The following is a 27,692-nucleotide window of genomic DNA, read 5'->3' as shown; positions in this document are numbered from 1 at the left end:
ATATTTATACAATTTTATGCGATGAAATTGCAAAAAACTGCGGTTTCATCATGGCTTCATCGCGGGATTTGCAGCTTTTCGATGATGCTCACGTCGCGTAATTACTTAACTTCATAACGTTCCCATGGCAACAGGGGGAAATGGCTGCTCTTGTGTGAATATAAACGCAACATTTTTCAACTTTCTGCTAAGATATAGGTGACTTTTTTGCAACGAAAATGCGGGGATTATGAAATCATGCAAGCTCCGCATATTTTGCGCGGAAATCTGCAATTTATGCGACGAAAGTTCGGCGTATTTGAAAAAATGCGGCCCCCGCATAAATAGGCGGACTTTGGCTGATTATCCATTGAATTATGCGATCGCATAATCGCTTTTTTCTGGAGGGACTGTCTAATGTTTAAGTCTGTGTGCTCGTGGTTTCATCCAGCTGCAAGACAAGATACATGCAAAGTTTAAAGTAGGGCTGAATCAATATTTTTGTGTTTTAGACTGACAAATTACGCAATTTCAGAAGGTCACCTCGGCCAAATTTTTTCACTACTATCTGACATTTTACAGACAAAACTATCAATTAGGAACATCACAGAGTTTACTAGTTTGCTGTTCACAGTACGGCAATCTGTGCACAGTAAAATTGATTTTATCCAGTAGATGCCACCAGTGTGCACATCTGTCATCTGAATAGAGAATAATAATCTTTTTATTAGTGGAAGGGTAAACTCTTCATTCAAACTGCATTTCAGGAATTTAAGAAACCCTGAGTTGGGCGGAGTGAAAACTCTTGAAAACACATCCATCCTAATTTATCCTGATCTAAATCACATCTACCTCAGGTCCATCTCTATTCCTTCAGGCCAGGGGTCATCAACTACATTCTTCCAGGGCCAGAATTTCTCTAAGCAGACCCTCCGGAGGCCGGACTTTCAAAAGAAGACAATAAAATGTATTTATACCTAATACGCCTATTCTTGTTTGATATTTTCACTTTCTTACTAAATCAATGCTATATTTTTTACATTTATTAGTGTGAGCAAACTTCTAAAAAAAACATGGAAACTCCATAATGATAACTGGCTCTTTAACTAGAAAATGATCTCAGATTAGGAGGCAGTTTACTGAGGAGTGATGGTTGAAGTCTGTGATTACGGAAACATTGTTGTAGTATGCAGTGTTCTGATTGGTGAAATTTTTTGCCGAAATAAAAAGGCCTGTTGTCAGGTAAAAATGTCACTGTCAAAGAGCCTGAAGCGAAAAGTTGTGGAAAACAGCAGCTTTAATGATGAATGGACTGATAAGTGGCTACGCATTCGTCCTGCATGCCTAATTTACAATAAGATAATGCTGTTTCTAAAGAATACAACCAGCATCATCACCAAGAATGAAGAACGCGAACACAACAAGGGCGTCGTTCATGTGCATATTAAGTAGCCACATGCATCTATTTTGGTCTTATTATACATCCATAGATGTACGGCTCCAGCGAGAGGAGCAAGAGTGGACCGTGCAGACGGAGCAGATTGAAATATCGCTTCCTACATGTTGCGCTCTCCATGCCGTGAATGCGCAAAATGCTTGATACCAGATCGCATTTACTTCACATTTTCTGAATTCATAATTATTCTGCGCCCCGGACTGAAAGCTTTGGCCAGCCAGATGTGGCCCGCGGGCTGCCAGTTGACGATCCCTGCTTTAGGCCCGTCAATTCCATAAATAAAAAAATTGTTTTTCACAGCAAAAATTTGACAACTTTGCATCAATCTTAATTTATTTTGCTGATACCATAGCTACCATAGACACAGATACCATATTAAAACACAGTGGTGGTTTTGTATAATTGCCACAGGTTTTGTCAATACATCAAAAAAGGTGTGTAAACAAATAAACAACTTAGACAGAGAGCGATACATAGTCCAACTCTCCACACCTAATTTCCCTACACCAGCAAACTAATACACTGCGTTTTTGTCTAGGAGTCACCCAGAGCTTTCTTTGCAATGTCACTGTTTAGTCTCTGCACTGCTGTCAGACTCAACAATGAAAGCAGTCTATTTAAAACAGCAGCCCGCGCACACACACGCACGCACACAGACACACACACAAATCCAACGCACTCCATCTCGACAGCAAGATAAAAACATCCAAGATATTTTTGGATTTCCTGTCAATCTCGTGCCAATCCTTCACACTTCTGCTTCAGAAAATCTTTGAAAAATATATGACTCCTGCCTTGAAAGGCAAGTTTTCTTACAAAAGTTTTCTTAAGAAAAGTTCTTAAAAAAAAAAAAAAAAGCTCAGGCAAATCTCAGACCAGCTATAATTTGAATTTAACACACTTCCAGACATTAACACACTTCCAGACAGTATTTCCTACCTTGGCAGCCACGATGCTGAGGCCCATGCCGTTGTGCTTCTTCAGGGTTACCGTGACAACCTCCGGGTCTTTCCTCATTGGCTGAAAAGAGAGATGGACAGGAAAGAAAAAATGTAAGTGAGGATGAAACCTCTTAGATGTGTCCGTAACAGCCTCGGGGGAAATTTCGGTGACTGTCCTCTAGTGTTGTGTTCCCTCCGTCTGCCTCTGAAACCAGACTGTGGAGTAAAAAATAGGGAGGGATGGGAAAAGGGAGGGAAGGAATGAAGGAGGGATAAAAAAAAAGGGTAAAGGGGAAGACCACAGAGGAACCTGTGGTCGCTGGAACCAAGTCAAGAATGAAAACCGCATCATGGCCACACACACACACACACACACACACACACACACACACACACACACACACACACACACACACACACACACACACACACACACACACACACACACTGACTGGGTGGGGAGAAAGAGAGAAACAAAGAAAGAGAGAGCGAGCTACCGAGGTTTCCCACATCATGAAAACATATTCTGACAAAGGATACTCCAAAATAAATAAGCTTGTGTGTGTGTGTGTGTGTGTGTGTGTGTGTGTGTGTGCATGTGTACAGCAACACTACAATGACATCCCAGCTGAAAGTTTGTAGTCACTGATGTCGTTGCTAAAGGCATAAAGCTGTACCTGCTTTACAGTAAAAACCTTACATAAAGCGATTTCTATGTAAGTGACTGGGGGCTAAATATACAGTTCTTCTTTCTGTGATTTGCATTGAGAGATGATTTTATGGAAAGTACCCCATGCCAATCTCTAGGTATGGTGAAGGATATGTGATGATGTCGGGGGGCTATTTTAATTCCAAAGGCCAAGGGAACTTTATCAGGATGCATAGTATCCTGGATCCATGAAATAACTGGCCTTTAAAAATACAGCACATTTACACTGTTATACAAGCTGTATACTTAATACTTTACATTGTAGCAAAGTGTAATTTCTTCAGTGTTGTCCCATTAAAAGATATAATGAAATATTTACTAAAATGTGAGGGGTGTACTCACTTTTGTGAGATACTGTATATATGTAGATATAGATAGATATATAGATGCTCATATATATAGTAGAATAGTACAAATAGTATATTCATACTAAAAAGACTATAACTCTGGAAGCTAGGCACTTGATTTGTCTAAATCAAACTGTAGAAGCCTGTAGATTATTATTTTCAGTTGAAGTTTAGAATATGTTTTGCAAAGAATCCATTCTGTGGATTGATGTTCACTTTAGGAAGTGATGTGTTAATTGCTACAATCAATAATGCACAAAAGAAATCAATGCAAACAGCTACAACAATTAAAAAATAGCCCCTTGACTACTTGCAAAACTAACATGTGGGTATTGGCAATTTGGCGTCAGACTGAAGGGTGTTGCTGTGGTCCTTGTGCCCTCCATAAACACAGACGCCTTCATGCTAAGCTTCTACACCAGTTTGTTCCACTCTTTGTAAACCGTCTTTCCACACAACACTAACATGTCTGCCAATCTAAAAAATGCTTTTTAGAAGTCTCCACAGCAGATTATTCTAAACAAAAACAAAAAAACAACTTAATTTTCTCACAGACGTTTGGACAAAAAGTAGGCAAAGAAAATGCACATAACCTCAACCATTTATACCAGCAGGCAGCAGGACAGAAGTTCCCTTGTGTCTGCTTAATAATCCACTGAAAACTAACCTATTCCTGCACAAACATGGTTGGGTGTTGTTTAGCTAGAAACTAACTTTCCTATGAAATTAAAGCATTTGTTGAAGATTATTTTAAAAAATGATGTTCATATTCTTAATGTTCTGCATGTAATTATCGATCACGTCTAAAATATGTAAACATACTACATCATATTCACACGAGCCCCGCCCGCTCCAGTCTGCCTGAACACACACCATTAATCAAAGTGTGTGTGTGTGTGTGTGTGTGTGTGGGGCATGCATGTGTGTGTGTTTGAGAGACGCCTGTATTATGTCGAGACTACGGTCATGAAATAGAGCAGGGATAAACAAACCAATTACAGAGGAAGTGGCACCGTGTGTGTGTGTGGCAATGAAGAGACCTCATTTACCAGCTGACTACTGCAGTGTGATTGGTGTTGATTAAATTGTTTGGGTGTGCGCCTCTGTGAAGGTTGTTATGAAAAGTAAATTGCCCCTTCTAAAGTCACTGTAATCACTGCCTTCCAACTGGGAGACCACACACACACACACACACACACACACACACACACACACACACACACACACACACACACACACACACACACACACACACACACACACACACACACACACACACACACACACACACACACACACACACACACACACACACACACACACACACACACAATCAAAGCAACTTCCAGGTTTAAACCTTTCTAAAGATAGTCAAACTATGTAAGCTGTCTGTGCAGTCATATTGTCTACAGCTCAGCTTCTGTTCAGGAATTTTACCTTTTTTAGTCCTAAATTCACCTGGAAACTGATCTATGTTTTCATTGTGCCTCGTCCTGAATACTGGAACTCCTGTTCAATCTCCCTTAAACACAGTAAATCCAGTATAATAACTTATAATATAATAAGCCAGAAAAGGTCAACAAGAGCAACTTACGGGAGCTTATCTAATGTTGATGCCTAGCATTAGCTAATGTAATCCATATAAACTAATAGTGGATACTTCAGCATAGTAACGTAGGCTATTTTTCTAACATCTTTAATATACTCATAATATGCCTGGTATCCTTACTGATATTTTCCTTGTAACCATTCATTTTTTTACCTTACATGCAAACATGTTTCTGTTTGACATTGTTTAGGTTTGATTGTATATATGCGTAAATATGCTTAAAATAGCCCCACATCATCACATATCCTTCACGATTGTATTTACAATACATTATTCATTCACAAAGAAAATTGGGGTCCTTAAAGGTTGGATTTTTCCTCATTTTTTTAATTAAGGCATTAAGATCAATTTCCAAAAGATGATTTTTGTATTCCTCTTTTTAGTCAACTTTAGCATGGGTTCATAAACTTATGAGCACCACTGTATGTTGGAGCAGTTTAAACACATTTCTGCTCACTGATTGAGCAAATGCCAATCAAAGTAAAGTCATCTCAGTGCAGCATGGAGATAAAAGTGTTGAGAAAGCAAAGCAGCGCCCTGAAGTTACTCTGCAAACACTTTTTGGTGTCTTAGCTGTCAGACATACTGCACACTTTAGTCTCTACGGCTTGTGTGAGTCAGCATTACTAAACCTGCTCAAAGTCCTTTACCTGGGATCACACACACACACACACACACACACACACACACACACACACACACACACACACACACACACACACACACACACACACACACACACACACAGGGGTTTAGAGAGTGGGTGCATGTCTGTGTGTTAATGTCCTACCATCTCAGAACTGTCAGCAGCGGAGAAGTGGCTGTCACAGTCAGCTCCTTCAAAGTGGACAGTCCAGGTGCCAGGCGAACGGGGGTGGGGTACTAACCTACAGAAACCTGGTAGAAGAAACACACACATTTTACAGCACATTTTCACACATCTTACAGTCACACATCTAAATTCTGGGTGTAAAAACACAAACTTTTGAAACGGTATAACCATGGTAAAACACCAAATTATCATTATGTCTAAAACAACTCAAGTCGGCTTTTTATTTTGTAAATATAAGTGGCAAATTTGAAGGAAAAAAAGCAGATGGAGCCCAAGTTACACACAACAACAAACTGTTTTGTTAAAGATCCCCCTTCAGACATTTTTTAAGACATATGAAAAAAACTTTGCTATGAATAACGTGTGTCTGATGTTTCGAAAAATACCTAAAAGTTCATCTGCTCCTTTTCCTCGCCATATCTAACTCAGTGAAGCTCAAACATCCAGGTTACATAATAATTAGCAAAACATATATTTTTGAGTGGAGGGGGAGTCCATTATCAAGTTGCCACTCCAAAAAAAAATCAAAAAAATACAGTGAATCAACAGCAAGATCCTGCACATTCTTGCACAAAAAACAGGGTATATGAACTCTTTGATATAGAAACAGGTTATTCATTCTCAACAGAATTTCTTTTTATTCCTAAATACTGGTCCCAGTGACTTTACCTCTCTGCAGCAGCGGCTCCAGGAAGTCCTGCAGGCCGTTGGGGAGGCTGCGCACCACATCGCAGGAGTAGCCGTCCTCAGGAAGGAGGAAGGGCAGCTGCAGGTCCGGATCCTCCTCCAGCTGGACCTCTCTCCCATCACTCCTCGCCAGCTCATCTGCGGTGTTCTCTGCCACAGCAACCACGTGGTCTATCAGCTCCTGTACACAAACACAACCGGAAGCAGCACACATGTCACGCAAGCTCACGTTACACAAAGCGGACGTTAAACTATGGGTGCATCAAACTGTTCTCGTTTTAGCTTAGAAATGATGTTACATAAGTTTGAATGTTCTCTATTTTGAGTGCGTTTCCGTGCTTTTGTCTTACAGGTGGGATGTAAGGCTCGTCTGGAGCACAGTGGTAGTTGGTCATGAGTGCGTGGAGCTGCAGGGAGTTGAGCTTAAAGCAGGTGTTGTGGATGTTCTGCACATCCTGCATGGAGTATTTGTCCATGGTGAGCAGGGTGGTGGCCTGGAGGACACAGAAGAGAACATTTCAGTGAGCTACATATCTTTTATATTGTCTACATCTTGAATTTGAATGCTTTCTTCTAAAATGCATGTCACTATGGATAGTAAGTATTTATGTGTCAAATAAACCTTTGAATCCCTGAATACACATTTACAAATTTGTAAACTGGCATCAAATAGTCTTTAACATGCAAGTTTTAGTTTGATTAAACATTCTTAAGGTAAGCAAGTCCTACATGATCAAATCATTATGAGAGATTTCTGTGTGAGCTACTTTGTTCTTCCCGCTGCTTTGAAAAGCCAAGGCTATGTCCTGTTGTTTCCACGCGTCACTTGAAATCTAACAATACGCTAATCAGAATCTGATGACAGCTGTTGGGGTGTTTGCTTATATTGTTGAGATGTTTGCTTATATTGCCAGGGAGACGCCCATGTCAAATCTGCTCATGCAACAACACTCACGCAGCCCTGAAGAATCAGATGAGCAGAGATTTCTAGTGTTTAAACTCGTATACGTTGATACCTTACGTTTTTTTCCCCCTAACTTGTGATTATGTAGTCACAAATATTGAATGTTATGGAGAAATACATACCATTTACAACATGTTTTTAGGTGCTTTTGTCACACTCCCCTTGAGTGGGACAAACCCCACTGTATCAGTGTATTTTGATGAAATGTACGTATGATGACCTACATAGTACTGCTGGTCTGTGTGGACAGATTTACTATCATCTTCATGTACTTAACTCTTGCTCCTTACGATTAAATTATCTTAACATATCTTTGCTTTTTAGCTTTTCAAAAAGCAAAGTTTATAGTGGCAAGTCGTCCATAAACTTAGCTGCAACTCTGACTTACAAAGACGACTAAAGAAACTAAAGATCTGGTGTCTTGTACAGCCAATAAAAAAGGCAAGATAATTCCCACCGGCCATTGTGGAAGCAATTCCCTAAAAAGCACAAATAAAGATTTAAACAAATGAAAACACGGATGATAATAAAATCCACGACCTCTCGGCATCTGCTCATATCCCAGCGCACACTTCCCTTGTTCCCCCGGGCCCCCTCTGTCCTCCTACCTGTACAATTCGACTGAGGTGGCAGTCGGCGGCGAGCTCCAGACCCTGTTTCTCTGCCCAGGCCTCGATGTGGCTGAGCTGCTGCCGGAGGATGGCCCCCCAGTAGTGACAGCACAGGCCCGACTCCGTGTCCGTCACCAGCTTGTTGAAGAGCCACATGTTGATGAAGTGGAAGAGCTGCGAGAAGAGCTGGATGGTCAGGGCGGCGTTGACTCTGCACCGCCGCAGCAACGACATCGCCCCCGTCAGGGTGTGCAGGACGTCCTCTGGAAAGAGGAAAGACAAGCAAGCATGACATTAGACATGTATGTACTCAACTGTGGCCAATCATTGATTTCACATTCTTAAGTCACGGACAGCTGAAATGTGCTGTGGTTACGAGACTTAAACAGCATAGTTATAGGTTACTGAAATAAGGTTGCTTCATAATAAAAACATTTGAAAAAGGAGACATATGAGGCTGACAACAACTCCTTCTCTCTCTCTTGAGTGTCTTGATGCCTGGGGTTATTGCCATTTCACAAAGCAGAAATCCAAACTTCCTTTCACTCACTCCAGTGTCTGTGTAAAGTCCCTGACAGATGCGTTTCTGGCCAAAACCTATGGAGGTTTGGCAGATATTACAAATTTTGCCTTGACTGAAGGCAGGCACTAAAAGCACTGCTTGTATACAACAGTTTTTTTCTTCTTTTCCTTGTGAACTATTTGATAGTTTTACCTCTTTAGACCCCTAAAAATATTTTTGAAAAAAAATGCAAAAGTCACTGTTGTTGAACTGATCCGAGCTCACAGACATGTTCAACCTGACCAGGAAGCGCAAGTGGGCTTCATTTAAAAAGGGTTCATAAACCCAAAATAGTTGGGAACCACGGCACGTGTCTGTGTGTGTGTGTTTATATATTACCGATCTTGGGTCTCTGTGGATTATGCTCCTCGGGGTCGTCCAGGAAGGCAGGCATGTAGTTGTTGAGATCAGCCTGAAGACAGTGGACCAGGTACCTGCACCGACACGGGACAGCTCGTTGAAGACAACAGACTTCACCGTCAAACAACAGAGAAGCTCTAATCCAATTGGTTGTCTTTCAGGGAACTTAAAAATCATCTTTTTTTATCATGATTGGTAAAAAGTCGTGAAAAACTTCACTTCACTGTACATGGACATGACATTTGGTTCTTGTTGAGATAAGGTTTCTGTGAGTTTTTTGCATTTTTTGCTCTGGATTTATTTGTAACCATAGCACAGCATTCTAATATTAAATTTTTTCATGTATGTGTGTATGCAACTAAAGCTGAACTTTTAATGCAACATAGATGTCATACTTACAAGGCTATTGTGTGACTACTGAACATTCTGTTCTATTTTGTAAAGTATCAATTAATTAGAGTCACATATGATGATCCACTGTAAATATACAGGCGTGTTCACGCCCTCATCCTTACTGAGGGAGACAATTTATTGAATGCAGTTGACGCAGAATAAAAGAACAACAAGGTTTTTTTGAAGAACATTTGAATTTATTCCAGTGGAGGGAATCATTTATGAAGTTTCCTCAGATTCCCTGACCTCCACAGAGAACTCAGTCCCTGACTTTCACTGTCACGAAGACATCTCTAAAATGTCCATGATACTGTGGACTCCCACCCCACATCCACTCACACAATCCCACACACACACACACACACACACACACACACTGACTTGAAAGCCATCTGGACCAGATGGGCGAGGATGTCCTGGGCGTCCAGCGTGACGCGACTCAGGTCTCGGTCCTGCTTGATGAAGTTGAGCAGTTCTGAGGCGTTGGCCATCCAGAAAGCCAGCGCTCCTGCAATGTTCTTCTGCTTCTGTAAACGTACCAACCACAGCCACACACACACACACACACAAAGAAAAGAAAAAATACATGGAAAGTTGTTAAGAGCAGCAGGATGAAAGAGAGACTGGAGAGTTTAAAAAAAAAGAAGGTAGGAGAGGGTTTTCTGTTTAAGTGGCAGCCAGAAGGAGCAGTTGTTACTTTAGGGATAGACTCATGCCCCGCCCACTCTCCCTCTAAGCCAACCCGGTGCCGAGAGGAAGAGTGGTCATCGCTGTCACTCAGAAGACACTCAATTAACGCGTCTTCATGTCTTTAACATTTGAATGTGAGCTCTAAACAATTTTCCTTTATGAGAGACACTAGTGACCACTCCTTCTCCCCCCCGAGACACCAACTCCATTTACCAGGTCACCAGACACTAGCCTCCTCCACGTACTAGTTGATTGTGCTGATTTCTTTTGGACAAAACTAAGCCGTGTTTAGACTGCAGACTTACACTACATGTATTCACACTGCGAGCAACAGTATCAACAACCGACTACAAGTCTATTTGTTTCCAATAGATCAGAATGGCATACAGGGAGATTTCTGTGGTGAACTCTAGTCAGATATAAGCCATTTAACATTGACTTTAAAACCTCTATATAGTGTTACAATCGATATTGAGCTCTAACGTGATTTTAACTAAGTATATTTCTGACATGCTTTAATACATATTACATTTCACTTTCCTCGCAAGAGTTAGATAAAAAGATTAATACCATTCTCATGTCTGTCCGTTTAATATAAGTCTATAGCCAGCAGCCGGTTAGCTTAGCTTAGCATAGAGACTAGAAACAGGGGTGCAGGTAGCCTGGCTCTGTTCAAAGAGAATTGCATATTTTGCACACACACTAATTAACACATTATATCTCATTTGTTGCGACGTGACCGCAGTATTGATAATCTCATCTAACTCTTTGCAATAAAAAGGGAATATGTGTATTTCACAAATGTTTGAATAGGTATTCCTTTATCCTCAAAATACAACATTTTAAAATGGCAAATAAAAGCAATTGAAGACACACGTTGCGTATTTTGTAACTCTGTAGCTGCACATCGCCACATAAAGGTTATTAGGGTCTCTTGCTGAGAAGTGATAAACCAGGATAATAATAACAGATAATAATTAATAACATAGTTATCTCGAATGGCCAAAACTGAGTGGATCATTTCAGATTTTAAATAACGCTCCATATATCAGTCTACAGTCTAAAGGACTTTTTTATTTTTTTTAGGTCCTGAGGGAGGACAGAGCTCAGTGTATGAGGAGCTGATTGGTTGATATCCCCGCCACTCAGAGAGGGAGGAATGTGCGAAGCTCTCTTCCCTGCACTCATCTATCCCCGCCTTGAAAAAACGTAACACAAATAAAAAAAAACAAAACCTTCATTCAGAACAGCCAGAGAATGAGAGATGGAGCCAAGTGCATCCAAAACGAACCGGGACAATGGAACATTTAGGAAACACTTTAAACACAGACGGATGGCTGAACATGTTAAATGAACTTCCAAACAGACAAATGAAGCAGAGGAGGTGGAGGAGGTCGGAGGGACGCGACTCGTCTCTCATCCACACACTGTTGAGTAGGAGAAGCAAGACGTGATGTCACACAAAATGAATGCCAGCATTAAAGATGGAGCAATGGTGGAAAAGAATGGTTGCTTTGGTTTCGCTCTGTTTTTTTGGTTGTTTTTTTAGTACCAGGCAGGTCCAGGAAGCTGAATGGAATTAGTTGGGTTGCTGTTGCTGTTGTTGCTTAGTTTTCCAGCTGTGGGAGGACGCATTATTATGGCTTTATTTGACATTTCTGTTAGAATGGAGAAAAAGAAGCAGCAGCAACAATGAAGGTGCTGGTCAAAAAAAGCAGACAGAGCAGTAAAGAGAGAATTCAAGTGAGGAAGAGTGATTAAAAGAAGGAAGCCAAGAGGTTGATGAGGTTGGGCGACATGATTTTACATTTTAAATCACTGACATAGTATCAGGTTGCCTTCAAAGGAACGTCAGACACTGGGACCGATTGCATCTATAAAACAACTATGAACTATGCTAACTGCGTGTCAATCACTGCTCATGCACATGCATTCATTCTCCCTTGTGGGGGGAGGGGCTTAGGAGACCATTTTGGGCTTTAGCAGAATGGGGGGAGGGACTGAGAAGTTGTCGATGTTCAAATTCTTTGGCTAATGGTGCGTTCTTTTTGTCTTGTAATCGCAACTAGTAGCTCGAGTGTGACGTCACATCCATGTCGAAAAACGAATAACCGCGGGTTGTTGCATTCTTTTTGTCACACAATACTATGAGTCGGTGAAAAGATGGATTTTTGTAACATTTTTAGTAACATTTAGGATTCTATTTACCCAGTTATTGACATATTACACAAATATATTTCACAGTTTGATACATGAAAATTACATTTTGGTTAACGTTAGGCTACTGCTCTGCTTTCTGCTCAAGACTCGGCTTAAAGCCATTGTTGTCATATAGCAACCGAGCGTCTCTAGCCAATTTCAGCTGCACAAGCTACAAAATAACTAATCAGGCGGTATTTAACTCCTAATAAGACTGTAGCGACATGCCTATAGGTAGCAGTATACAGCGCAATGTGTACGACTTCTTCATTTGGTTACAACAACGACAAAAGTGCTTAAAATTGTAGATAACCACAAGGTTTACTATGTGTGATGCACGACGTAGCCATCTTTGAAAGTGAACTCGGGGTCCTCTGAGTTCAGACGACTTGACGAGTTGTATATATACGACCTCGATGGCGTTCTTTTTACAACTTCCGGTTCGTAACTCCGCAAAACGACTCGTAAATCGACTTCGGTAGACAAAAAGAACGCACCATAAGTCCTGGATCTTCACAATCCTACCTACGGCACCTTTAACGGTTTACTTTATAAAATGTCAGAAAAAAGGTAAAAAAATGCATCATAATCCCCCACAGCCCAAGGTGACGTCTTTAAATTGCTTGTTTAGTTCGACAAACCGCCAAAAACTCATTAATGACTAATAATATAATAATAATAATAATTTTCTGTAAATCAACTAAGGATTAAATGTTTCAGGTCTAGCTGTATGCACATTTTTTCTAAGACTTACTTGTTTTTGATCTGCTTTAAAATCCAAATTTTACGGATTCACATTCATTCTATCGTTGCTTATTTCTTAAGGTGGGTAACCCATATGACACATTCCACTGGCACAGACAAAAGGAAACGCTCATAACTATTATTTTATAACTCAGAAAGTATTCTCATATTTCTTCTTATTTTTTATTTCTTGTTTTAACTACTATGTAATGAAAATACACTTCCTTTAAGTAGGCATGACGTTTAAGTTTCTTTAAAGGCAGACAATCTACTAGCTGGGTTTAGGTAACATCAAAGATTTTTGAGATGCATTGTCAAACTTATACTTAGAGATATTGTAACCATATCGCCCACACCAAGAGAAAGAGAAAAAGAAAGAGCGAGTGAGGGAGGTAGACGCGTCTGTAGCAGCCGTATCATGGTGTGCTATCCTACCTGATCCCCTTCAGGAATCTCCTGGATGGAAGAAGGAGGAGGAAGAGGAGGAGGAGGAGGAACGAGAGGACACATTCACAGGACAGAGAGAAAACACGTCAACAGCTACAGTATGGACACAGCCATGTAACACACACACACACTTTGACACACACATGGTCATGGTTTACAATGTGAAGACATCTTGAATCACTTAAAGGTCCCATGACATGCTGCTTTTTGGATGCTTTTATATAGGCCTTAGTGGTCCCCTAATACTGTATCTGTAGTATAGAGGGGGAGGGCATGGCCTTGACTGCCACTCTCTTTCTTATGGGCTGGCCAAATTCTCTGGGCGGGCAAAGCAGAGAAAGGGGAGTTAACCTTGCTCCTTATGACCTCATAAGGAGAAGATTCCAGATCGGCCCATCTGAGCTTTCATTTTCTCAAAGGCAGAGCAGGATACCCAGGGCTCGGTTTACACCTATCACCATTTCTAGCCACTGGGGGACCATAGGCAGGCTGGGGGAACTCACATTAATGTTAAAAAAAACTCAAAGTGACTTTTTCATGCCATGGGACCTTTAAAGAACTAAATGAGGTAATCTGAGAACCACATCTGGTCAAGAAAACATCACAGAAACTACCTTTTGAAAATTAACTGATTACCTCAAATCTAACCGTATTTAGGACCACATGAAGCATTATATTTAAACTAAGAGCTTTAATCTAGGGTTAAGTCTTGAAACTAAGAGTTTTCAGATCTGTATAACAGCGGGAAATAAAAGGTTGTGTAAACAAGAAATTAGCGAATGTGAAGGTGTATAAATGTGAGCAAAACACAAATCCTTGAATAAACTAAAGTCATTAATATTTTAACATTATACGATTTTAAGACAGCTGTATAATTACCACAAAATAATAAATAAATAAACCCAGGCTTTGCACTCAATTGCACACTGAGAACTCTGTTGGATTGCTTTAAAGCACAAAACAGGAATGTTATAGGGAAAGTTTGGCTAAACCTTCCAGTTTTTGAGTAACTGGTGGTGAGAGTGACACCCTCTTTGTGGAAGATGGCTAGGGAGTTTATGTGAAATGTGGTCTCAGTATCATGAGGAACTGGGATCAACACTATCAGATAATGTTGACGTTGTTCTCAGTGATGACATAAAGTTATAACACATCATTTGATAATCACATACTGATGTTTAAAAAAACCCCGATTCATCCGTTTAGGTAGACACTGATATAAAGTAATGCAGTTAAGACATTTGAGGATGCAAAGTAGTGGAAAAGCATAAGTCTATCTCCTGCATCTCACACAGTAAAGCTGGTCACAATCATGCCACTATTCAAGATCCAGTTCTCCCAAGTTCTCAACATCCCAAAGATGTGCTAAAAATACCCTGTGTTTAAGCCCATTATACGCCTAACTGAAGCAGGAAGGTTGACCATTCCCATATCCCAAAGAAGCTAAAAATATTTACCCAAAACTCTGTAAAACTGAAATCCTACTACACACAGACTGAAATAGATTAAGTCTTACAGTCCAAGTGTGTTTTCTTTCATAACTTCACTGCATACCAACGGCAATGAATAGCTAGTTGCCAGCTAAACAAATAAAAGTGAATGATGAAGAAATGGCACTTCAGAAAAACTTAAGGAGAGTGTGGGATATTTTCCATAATCCTCCGATCCAACAAGGTCCTGTGCTTCATTTTTTAAACGTACATGTCATATCAGACTTCATGCTTACACGGTTAGCAAAAACTATGTTTGGGTGTATGTAAAGTAGTTAAAAATATCTCTACCTTTACCAGCTGCAGCATTATTGATAAACACATAAATCCATTAATAAGTATAATCAAGTAATATATAATTTTTTCTGAAATTAGCCATTTTGAGTACCTTTACTAATGGTACTTCAAGTATATTTTAATGCCAATACTCACTGTGGTATTACTACTTTTACTTAAGATCTGAATACTTGTGCCACAGCTTGTTGACAGGTTGTTCTAATTCAAATAAAAATGTTGTTAAATATATTGCATTTGATCAAAGTTCTTGTACAGCTGTTCATGTTGATCAAACCGTGAAGTTTTATTGAGTTTTAATCTGCTAATGTATTTGTTGCCTAAAAACTCAGCTATTATATTAGCGCCGGTATCAAGATTTTCAAATGATTTCCAGCTCTAATGATCAGTAATAGCACCATGCTAGCTGAAGTTAAGCATACACTGTGCTGTCATAGCAGGCTTCACACCACGGGCGTTAAACAATGACAATGAGGTAGACAAACATAAGACAAAAAACACAGACTGGTACAACAGAGGTAACTGTGGAGAGAAAGCTAAAAGAAACGTACATATACGAACACCTACACACACACACCTTACAACTACAAGAATAGTAGTTTGTAAGAAAACTGTAAACGGGGAAAATTAAGCATCAAATGATTCAAAAGTTTCAACAAAAGCCAGTATGCAAGTATGAAATATATAAATAACAGCATTACGAAGGAGCAGAACACACTGAGATAATGCACAAATCAATCAATGGGATTATGTTCACATATCACGGCACCCAAAAATCAAAAGATTTGTAAAGAATAGTTACTGACCTGGATGACTCCCTCCATCATGCTCACCATCTTGTTGACGATGGCGATGACCTTGTGCGTTCTCTCAGACGGCGACATGTCGGGCCGGTAAGAAGGGGACAGGACGAAGCGGCAGGCCATGTACAGGACGTAGGTGGGTGAGAGTTTGAAGTGGACCGTGGAGCTGTTCGTGTAGTTGATGATGGCTGACAGGAAGGTGTCTTCAGCTGGACGGACACAGAAGATCAGACAATTAGACCACTTGCATAGAGGGCTCTATTTTAACGATCCAAGCGCCTGGCGCAGGTGCGTTTAGGGCGTGTCCAAATCCACTTTTGCTAGTTTGACGGCGGAAAAAAGGGTCCGTGCGCCGGGCGCATGGTTCAAAAGGGTTGTACTTAGTGTCTTCATTAATCATAGGTGTGATTTGGGCGTAACATGCAATAAACCAATCAGAGCGTCATCCCCCATTCCCTTTAAAAGCCAGCCGCTTTTGTACGTTGGCGCATTGCTATTATGATGGCGGATTTGCACCATAATATTGTTATTGGTAATCTTTTGCATGTTTGTGTGCTGCTGCGCGTCCCTGTGTGTGTAACAAGCATAGTGTGCACGCGCTGTGCACGAGCCTAGGCGCATTTTACTAATTTGTTGTTAAAACAACAATGAAATGCTGCGTTATTGACTTTAGACCAGGTTTTTGTTGGTCGATGGCACGATCACTTCCCGCTGCCTCAAGATAGCAATACGGCAATAATTCACCTGAACACACCTCCCTGTAAGACCATGGGCGCACAAATGGGCGCAGGTGCATTTGCTATTTAAACGACGTGGGCGCTGGACGGGAAACGACAACTGCGTCCGTCTTAAACTAGCAAAGACACTTGAGTCGGGCTTTGCGCTGCGCTTTGCACTGAGAAAGTACAAATGCATTTCAGAAAGAGCAGGCCCACCAACACTACGGTGTCAATACAATCTTTTCAGCTTAAGCTGCTGATAGGTCATACTTTGTGCCAACATGTGTGTTTAACTTTGACCAAAGGAATTCAGTGGATATCTGGTTTATTCTTGCGCAAATGGAAAAGGTTATGAGACAATATTTGGGTTATTAAAAAGGTACACGCTGCAACTGCAACAAGCAGTCTGTATAAGTCACTTTGGTGGTTGGTTGGTCACAGAACTTGGCTCCACATGTGTCATGTCGGATAGACCAATAAACCACTTTGACTGCGGTGTCAGTTTCTTTCACTTTAGCTTGGTTGGTAAAGTATTTGATGTCAAACTGGTTGCAGCTGCACCACGACAACTCTCCTTATGAAAACCTGAAGATGAGAGTTACTCCGTAAAGGATCCAGATTTCAACAGTGCATGTGCGTCACTGTCCCGAGAGCATTTGGTTTCTCCCGGTGCATTGTGGGTATGGGACTCTCCACCACTCTAAGACCAACCAAAACCCTCCTAAAACAGATGATCGCACACTATGCCAAATATATACTTAGTGCACACACAAACACACTGAGGCCCAGAGCACAACGGAAAGTCAATAAACAGAAGTGTTAGAAAGACAAAGCAAATAGGTCGAAAGAGCTTTCAGCTGCAGAGAAAAGTGTGGAAAAAAAAAAAATCAGGTTTAATATAGATCAGACTTTTGTTGGACATTTTAATGCTACCTGGAACAAATTTAAGACGATTTTTCAAACCGAAATCAACACTTTTCAGATTGAAATCATCTAATAAAACAAACACTAAAAAGGAAAAGACATTAGAAAATGGTTAAGATTGGGAGTTACACCGGTGTGTTACACTATAATACTAACCATTCCCTGTATTAAACTAATGGTGGGAACACACTCTATGTGATCACATCAAGCAAAGGTACTGTATGTACACAGTACAAACTAAGCGAGATTTGATTGGCTGAAATAGTGGAGAGTGAGGATGGTTATAATGGGCAGCTGTGTATTTGGATAGACGATTTTCCCAGTCACTCGACTACCTGTTGTTCACTCACTGTGTTCTGTGGTTGGGGGTTAATTTGTTCCCTTGTTGGATACGGACATGTTTAGATAAAGTGGGGACAAAACAGGCTGTTTTACATATTCATAATAGGAGCAACATTCCACCTAATGAGAAGCTATTTCTGTCTTTAAACTTTTGTCTATCACCTCTTCACTTCTTGTTTTCCTCAAATTCACACTCTTTTAAGGATTTCAAGGACCCGTGGGAACCATGCATTAAGCGTCCCAGTAAGATAGTCAGTGAGTAGGCATGCACAATACCAGAGCCCTGGAATTGGCTCAACTAAATGGAATGCAGCCATCATTAATGTTATTCATTCTACCTGTGCTTTTCCTGTTTTGACAAGTCAAAATCTCTGCCATAATAAGTCTATAGGACCAAAAAATAAATTAATCAGCTAGCTAATGTTAATGAACTGCATAGCCCAACTAAGAATAAGACATTTTTACTCCAGCTTTGGCAGTTTAACCCCAAAATAGCTCTTCTGAAAACAAGCAACATATTGAGCAGACAAAGATTTGTAGACATACAAATAATGACTATTTAAATATTTAACTACCCCGTGATAAAAAGGACAACCTTATTCTGAGTGCTCAATTTATCATCTTAAAAAATAAAAAATATTGACTGTTATATTGGTGGTGCAATTAAAGGAAACCCAGCTTTATGGCTTTAAAGTGATCCAGCTGATTCCCTGCCAAATAAGAATGGCACACACAAAATGTAAAATGTAATCTGGAGGCTGAGACAAGTTGCTCATTTTCTCGCCGTCTGTTTATGGAAGTCATATTTATGTCTCATTAATACAGTCAGCAGGGTGACTGTATACATTTACTGTATCTTTACTATGCGATATGTATTGCATACCACTGCTGCTAGAGCAGTTGGGTCAGCAGAATCAGTGCAATGCATTGTAAAGAGGATTCAATAGTTTCCAGAAAATGGCTGCTTCACTAACACAGTGAGGGGAATGGAGAGAGGCAGAAAGAGACGCACTGATACTTACAGTTGTCTCTGAACTCGATGCCAGCTGGCAGAGTCAACTCGGTTCTGTCTGCTGAAATGTCCTGAGACCTGATAAGATAAAATAACAACCATGAATAGGGAGAGATAACACTACATACGGAGAATACTGAGGAGAAGAGGACTGGAGAGAGGGTTAAGAAGGAGGATGAAAAAGACAGGAAGAGGATGAGGAAGTGTGCGTCTGACCTGCTGTCCTGCTGCTCTCCTCTGATCATGGGTTTGACCATGCCTCTCTCCATCTCCAGCTTCCCTGAGCTCTGCACACACAGAACACACAGTGTCAAGCGGCTGACAACATTTCATTTCACTGTAAATTTCATTTACTAGAGATAACCCCAATTTGGGAGTGTACAGAAATGAGATAATGACTCCTGTGTTCAGTGCTCAGTCACAATCTCAGAACTACCAACAAGAAGCTAACACACCAGCAGCTAGCGACGGATGCTGTTTTCACAGTTTTCTCGTTCTCCTATTGATCAATACCTGTATTTGTTCTAGAAAAAGCCAAAGTATGTATAAAATAGCTTGTAAAATATTACAAACATACATAGAAGTGCTGCAAATTTGTATTTACTGTATGTGTCATCAAAATGTTTAGTTTTACATATATATCATATACAATCAGTCAGTTAATCGATAAGATTAAAGAGAAAAATGCCAAACATTGTCTACACAAAAGTGCAGCTTTTATCTGTTTTATATAATTATAATTGAATCCTTTGAGTTTTTGACTGTTGATTGGATGAAACAAGCATTTGATAGACAGAACAAATAACCAATCAATCATTCAAATATAAATAAAGTGTAAATATTATTATTGTTATGTTCAGCCCTATATGTGTCTACTGCTATTTTGGGAAACACAGCAGTATGTAAGCTCTCGATTAATTTGACTTGGAAATGAGACAACATTTCAACACTAGAGATGCACCGTTCCAACGCTTTCTCTCCTGATTCAGATACCTTTTATTTACCCTTACTTATGGTACTTGCTGATACAAAGCACCGATCCAATACCAGTGCTCTCTTTTCCCGGTCCCCTTAATAAACTTAATATTGGCACAAATACAGATCTGGCCGATTGGATTGATGCATCTCAACAGTACGTCTCTTAAGGCAAGTAAAGAAATGTTTGTTTACACCTACGAGCAGAATGTTCCAATGCTGAACAGGATATAATATATACAGCAAAAATTCAAATGCTCTGTGCGTGTGTGTCTGTGTGTGTGCGCGTGTGTGAGAGAGTTACCTTGCTGGTAGGCAGAGCAGATCCACTGTGGACGTCTCCGTGAAGGTCGAAGGTGGTTTCTGGTACGCTGCTGTAGCAGAGACACAGACATGCAGCGGTTTAGTTAAGGAACCGAGCCCCACATCTGACTTTTCATTACTGACAACAGCAAGAGCTCAGATTTAATCCACACACACACACACACACACACACACACACACACACACCTCATCGGCGAGGAGAGCTGGATCAGAGATGCACTTAATAACTTAGCTTTATACATATGCACACACACTTACATAACAGCCTAATTAGATATAGAGAGGCAATGCCTGGAGCACTGTTCACAACAAAGCCAGTATGCAGTGTGTGTGTGTGTGTGTGTGTGTGTGTGTGTGTGTGTGTGTGTGTGTGTGTGTGTGTGTGTGTGTGTGTGTGTGTGTGTGTGTGTGTGTTTGAGTGACCTTAATTGAGTGTGACAGCAGTCGAGTTTAGAAGACAGGCTTCTGATTTTCACGCCCCACATGTCAGGAAGGAATCAATGTCTGTGTTGTCACGTGCACAATAACCACCAGCAGCCAAAGTGGGTTAAACCATTAACAGCATGACTCCGCTTATGGATGGAGAAATTAAACCGATTTTTTTTATCTTAACTACATTTCCAGAATGGATTTATTTGCTTTTACCATTTTTTGTCAAAATGACATTGACATTTTCCATCAATTAAACACTGATAATGACAACTTTAACACCCCACAGAATTCACACTACGGTATAGCGCATCATAGACAAACAACTCTTGATATGTCTAGTTCAGTTAGTAAAAGTAATCATTGTGCTGTCTGGTTATGTAACAGTCCGCTTCTGTCAATCGCAGCCAAGTCAAACCAAAAGACAAAGCAAAGCAAAGACACGTCCACCTGCAAATACCTCAAATTTATCATAAAATGAATGAACTACAGCTTAAAACTGGCATCCTCGTGTTCATTAAGTGTATGGTCGTTTAAAATATTTAGCTTCAGAGACAACCAGGATAAGGGGAAGCTAGCAACACAAAATCAAAACAAACAGCGTGGCGGATTACGCGTCTTTCCAGACTTCCGCTATGTTTTCCCTTCTTTCACTGGCTTCCAGTCCAGTCTAGGATACAATTTAAAATACTGTTGATGGTTTTTAAAGCTCTTCACGCCCCCGCCCCCAGCTACACAGTGGATATCATTCATGCCCACGAAGCTCCCAGGTCCCTCAGATGTCCCACGGTCCCGGCTTAAGTAAAAAGGTGACAGAGCCTTTTCTGTTGCTGGCCCTCAGCTGTGGAACCGACTGCCACCTGACATCAGAGATGCCCCTTCAATTGTGATATTCAAAGCCAGGCTCAAAACTCACCTTTTCACATTGGCCTTCCCGGCATTTTAATTCTTATCCTGCTAGGTTTGTAATTAAGGGTTTGTCTTTTGATGTCGTTTTAGACTAAATCACCGATTTGTAAGTGTATTTTTTATTTTTTATTTTATTACCCTGTGGCTAATGCGCTATGTACGGCACTTTGGTCAGTGCAAGCGGTTTTTAAATGTGCTATAGAAATAAACTTTACTTACTTCGTGCTCTTTTCTCACTGACTAATGTGAAATACTTGTTGAGAGGCAGTAGATTAAATGTCTAAACACTCATATGCTACAAGATCATCTGTTCACCAGGCCAGCACATGGTGCCAAATAGCTCCGATTTGAAAAATCAGTCGTCGTGCCAAACCGTGTGGCTCTAATCGTTCTCAACATCGTGGCGTGCCTCCGGCTCAAATGAACTAGGTATCCTTGTAAGTTTGTACAGCAGCACATTGGAAAGCAGCCCAGACAACCACAGGGATCCACATCAACAACATCAGGCTTGTATTCCAGACTGAGCGGACACTGAGCTGCACAAAATGACAGCTGGTGTTAATGTGACTCGGCAGACATTATAGAGACTATTATGGGGAAATGTGCAGTTTCTCAACGTAACTGAGAGTCAGAAAAACTCATCAATGCTTCAAGATGGGAATGTCGACGGCAGTAAGAAGAAGCTCCTCTCTGAAGTTGCTGAATACTCCATTTGACCTCGAGAAAGACAGAAAGCTGGTCCAATTGAAATTCAGTTTGCCATTTTTACATGATTTACAAATGAGATCCACTTCTGTAAAGCAGCAATAATTAATCTTGTAGCCATTTGAAGGCAGCGAAAAAAAAGCCATAAAACACATCTCGAACATATCACTTTATAAAATTGCTGCAGTGACTGTGTTAGCAAACAGCTTCCTATTTACACATCTGGAATCTTCTCCTTATGAGGTCATAAGGAGCAAGGTTACCTCCTCTTTCTCAGTTTTGCCCGCCCAGAGAATTTGCCCCACCCATGAGAGAGAGACATCATGGCTTTCAAACAAGCAAAGTGGCAGTTGGTCAATGCCACACCCCCCCCTCCTCCTCAATAGCTACAGACACAGAAATGGCACATCCTAAGGAAAGCTCATTGTGGGACTGGCTCTAGTGGCTGTAATTCTGCACCAAGACTGAATTTTGGGAAAGAGACTTCAGATACAGTATTAGGGGACCACTAAGGTCTTTATAAAAGAGACTTCAGATACAGTATTAGGGGACCACTAAGGTCTATATAAAAGAGACTTCAGATACAGTATTAGGGGACCACTAAGGTCTATATAAAAGAGACTTCAGATACAGTATTAGGGGACCACTAAGGTCTATATAAAAGAGACTTCAGATACAGTATTATGGGACCACTAAGGTCTATATAAAAGAGACTTCAGATACAGTATTAGGGGACCACTAAGGCCTATATAAAAGAGACTTCAGATACAGTATTAGGGGACCACTAAGGTCTATATAAAAGAGACTTCAGATACAGTATTAGGGGACCACTAAGGTCTATATAAAAGAGACTTCAGATACAGTATTAGGGGACCACTAAGGCCTATATAAAAGAGACTTCAGATACAGTATTAGGGGACCACTAAGGTCTATAGAAAAGCATCCAAAGAGCACCATGTCATGGGACCTTTAAAAGACTCTTAATTTTACACTCAACAGTCACCAAATTTAAACAATATGTTTAATACTTAAGACTTTAGAAAACACTTCAAAACATATGATAGACCTTGAAATAAAAACTTCCCAGGACAAGCTACACAAGAGAAAACGGAATTTGTTACTTCTACTCTTGGCCTAATTCATGCAGAAACACACACACACACACACACACACACAGAGCAATGAGTTTCAGCGTCAGTTACTTACACACCTCTCTCTCTCTCTCGCAGTGTCAGTCATCCATTGAGTCATTAAAGGGCCATTCAATTCAAAACCTTTCTTGTAGTTCACTCATCCTGAACCAGCTCATGCAGTCCTTCCTCCTCTTATCCAATGTGTGCTCCTTCTTTCTTTCTCCTGTTAGTGTGTGAAACGACAGCGAGCAAGAGGCCACACCCTACACCATGTTGATCAGATTAGAGGGCAGACTGCCTGCCATAACCCTAGACCTCGGCTCTTCCTCTCCTCTCATTTCCTCATTCTCCCCTTCAGTCCAACCCCAAGACTTCCCTCCTCCTGCTTTTACTTCCCTTCATCTCTCGCTCTACCCAAACCGCTCCCTTCATCTCTCGCTCTGCCCAAATTTCATCCTCTCCTCCCTTCATCCACAAAAACAGCCTCTTCTTTTTTTCTGTTCACAAACTTGCGTCGGGAGGATTAGAAGTGGGAATCACAAGAAGATAAAGAAGAAGAAGAAGAACGCTAAGAAAAAGAGAAAGAGGCAGATAGGAAGGACCATGAGTGTCAGTGGGTCCCCTCCTCACCCAGACTTGTGTCGGCTCCTCATCATGGAGGCCGGTTCTCTTTTCCCTCCCTGGTCGAACATCGGGTCCACAAACTTGAAGACGTGCGCAGAACCAAACTGGAGGGTGGAGCCCGAACGCAGCAGCGTCGTCTCGGTAACTCGTTGCCCGTCGACAAAGGTGTCCGCGTCTGGGCCGTGCGGCGTCACAGTGACCATGCCTTCACTGTGCATGAGGTTGCAGTGGTGGGGCAGAATCCCCGGACCGAGCAGCTGGAGACAAACGATAGCACACGGCACATCAGCACAAAGCAACTATACACGCACACATTACAGCAGCTGCATTGGAAGAGTCTAATTGAAACTGAAATTAAAGTTCATTGGTGCTAAGAATTCAGTTTGCATGTCCTTGCCATTTGTTTTGACATGGGTACGTACTTGATTGAAATTGCAATTACCAAAAAGATCACACTTATGTTGTGTTTAATTTTCCTCCAGTGACAGCTCTCCCTACATCAGCGGTCTCCCGCAAGCATGATTTTGGTATCTACTGACAATCTATTAGGGTTGAATGCACGATGTTGACAAAATGTGATATTGCAATATCGATTATGAATATTGCGTTATCGATTGAAATTTCTATATTTTTAAACTAAAATTACAAAAGTTACGGGAAAACGCCTCAAAACAGATTCATAACAAATTAAACAAGTTTTCTTACAATAAGGTTTATTTCAACTGACTGTCATATTGGACTGGTCCAACATGAATAAATAAATAAATAAGGACCATGTCTACAGAACAGGACATGTTTTACTGGTTGGACAGTATAAAATAAATAAATAAAAGAGAACAGGACACAACTTTTCTAATCGCTTCTCCGATTCGTTCCATTTTGTTGTCTCTATTTCTCCACTTACACTGTCTGTCGAAATATGCACACACGTCACGTGGTACGGTCCATAGGGTTTGTCACGTAGTGGACCTGTGCTAGTGGTATGGTAACTGGCCAATGAAATGATGATCATTACAGCGTTTCAAGCGGGCTCTAAATCAAACGCAACTAAGCCACACAGCCAACGGACGGGACGCAGCGCTCCACAAAATAAACTAAATATTGCATACTTATTGCAACACTTCCGATATATTGCGGTAACGATAGTGAGTCGATATATCTTGCACCCCTAGATATAATATTGCGCAACGTGATATTGCGATAACGATATTGAGTCGATATATCTTGCACCCCTACGATCACTGTACTGTAATTTGCCTCCTCTGTTATTTCCCCGCACAAAAAGTGAGAAGAATTCAGATTTCAGTTGGACTTTTAACAATTTGCGAGTGTTTTCATGAATGAGTTACCTGGATGGCTCCGTCCTCTGTGCAGTCTGAGCCGACCTCGGTGATGCTGTGCTGAAGCCGGTACAGCTTTGGTTTGTCACGTGAGTCAGACCCGTCTAGACACACACACACAAAATCACATTTAGCATGTTGGTCCACAACATCACAGACACACAGCATGGAATCCATCCATCATTTCAACAGGAAAGAGTCAATACAGATTGGGAGTGTACTGGTATAAACACTGCTAATGTGTGCCAAAAAAAAAAAAACATTGTGGGTGGCTGGTGGGGCTGCAGAGCGACTTTTGATTATTAGTAAAACAAGAGTTTAGTAAAAGCAAAGCGGCATATTAGTTCACCAAAGAAAAAAGGGGAAACATTGGCTGCTCGGGGGTGGGGGGGGGGATGTGTTTGATCATTATCAGCCAAATGGGGAGTCGGGGGTCACTGCACCCCATCCCAACAAACCCATCAGCCATTGCAACAGACGCAGAGGACGTGTGGTGGAGTTTTACCTTCGTGGTGCCGATAGGCGTAGTAGGCATAGTGATTCCCTCGCCCTAGGCAAACAGGCAGGCAGGTGCGGAGGTAGAAGGACACATGCACAAGACCCCACACACGCACGCGCGCGCACAGACACACACACACACGCAGGCGCACAAACACACCATGCCATAAAAAAAACGGGGAAAGAAAACAGACACATAGCAGAGGGTGAAAATGCAGCAAGGAGGAAAAATGCAGCATTACCATGTTAACCCAATTAATTGCATGGAGACGTACAAACACTCACACATATGGAATTTCTCCGACGTTCTTTCACTTTCTACATTTATGATAAAATGCAATAGTATTTTTTAATCAGACATTATGTCCTAATCCTAAATTAACTAAAAAAAACTAAAAAAAAAACTAAAAAATTGTGACTACATGACACCTTAAACATAGATCTGTTCGTCAGTTAAACCACCGTTCTAAATGAGTATGGTGGATTGAGCTGCAGGTAACAAAAGCTGCAATCATTCCTTTCATCTTAAGCCTTATACACACTAATCTAAGCCAATGCACTGATCTAAATTGGTTATCAAAGATACCGGAACAAACACACACTCACACAGACCCAGCACCCATTATTTAGGAGAGCCACCAAATCAAGTATCCATCTTTTCCACAGACAGTGACCCATCAATCTGACAGTGGATGAAGTCAATGTGTTAGTATATTCTTGGACCAGACCCTTTGGTTTCCCCGACGCTATCTCAGCACTACAGTTTAATGCTAAGAAGTGTTTGGGTCACCATCAGGCCATACGTTGATGGCATGAGGTATATGACAGACAAATAGGAAGCTAAAGAGAGAGGGATCAGTAGCAAGAAACAAGCGGTTAGGGCTGGTCACAATTTGCAGGACTCAGGTAAGGTGTTGGTTGCCAAAATGCCCCTATAGGTTTGGGTGTTTTCAAGTATCACAATACTGTCTCCATTCCATTCTGGGATTTCTTTACTGCATTCCAGGAGCTTAATTGTAGAAACTTACATTTTGTTGTTCTCCAAGTCCATCAACCTGCCCAATCTACTTCTAATTCCGATGATTTTCCTCCATTTCTCACAGGACATATGGGTATACGGTTAACAATTGAGTTTGAGTTTAGTTTATTTATAAAAGGGGACAGCGCCAATTAATAAAACACATGATTTCCCATGGGTTAAAAAAGCCAGAATTAGCCAAAAAGGCTATTTTTCATCTGTAGTCCCCTGCCTTCGATGTTAAAAAAGGCAATTAGCTCAATTAGCTAGGTTGTTTTTTAAAGTTTGTTAAAAGTGTTTTATTCAGTCAGTCAGTCTGATGTTGGCAACTGTACCTCCAGGATTCTGCCATGTTTGTCTTGTTAAACTGAGTCACCAGGTTTATACTTGTTTGGTGCAGGATTCTTTTGTGTACACATATACCGGTAGTCAGTTAAACTCTGCATTGGATTGTTAATAGAGATTTCTATTTCTATAATAGTTTAACTAATACTAGTAGTGCTAGATGCTAAGAATAAGTTATTGATTAGGAAAAGCTTAAAAAGGTAAATTATGCGTTGACTAAGTGCTTGTTTTTTGGCTTATAATACTGCAATAGCATCTGTTATGGAAACCTTAACAAT

The 27,692-nt window shown here is 40.8% G+C and overlaps 1 protein-coding gene across 1 annotated transcript in view; it reads right to left on the bottom strand.

Annotated features, from left to right (window-relative positions):
- Window positions 1-27,692, bottom strand: part of afdna (afadin, adherens junction formation factor a) — a 109,724-nt gene that overhangs the window by 40,131 nt on the left and 41,901 nt on the right. The window contains 14 exon segments of the mRNA XM_039782328.1: window positions 2,375-2,455; window positions 5,832-5,938; window positions 6,543-6,741; window positions 6,911-7,054; window positions 8,133-8,398; window positions 9,037-9,131; window positions 9,832-9,977; window positions 16,121-16,326; window positions 19,125-19,192; window positions 19,331-19,401; window positions 20,394-20,463; window positions 24,220-24,470; window positions 25,563-25,657; window positions 26,059-26,103. Coding sequence (XP_039638262.1) covers window positions 2,375-2,455; window positions 5,832-5,938; window positions 6,543-6,741; window positions 6,911-7,054; window positions 8,133-8,398; window positions 9,037-9,131; window positions 9,832-9,977; window positions 16,121-16,326; window positions 19,125-19,192; window positions 19,331-19,401; window positions 20,394-20,463; window positions 24,220-24,470; window positions 25,563-25,657; window positions 26,059-26,103 — 1,844 coding nt within the window.

Source organism: Perca fluviatilis, chromosome 18 (assembly GCF_010015445.1).
Source record: "Perca fluviatilis chromosome 18, GENO_Pfluv_1.0, whole genome shotgun sequence".
In the NCBI taxonomy this organism is placed as follows: Eukaryota; Metazoa; Chordata; class Actinopteri; order Perciformes; family Percidae; genus Perca; species Perca fluviatilis.
This window is presented reverse-complemented; position numbering and strand designations above follow the sequence as displayed.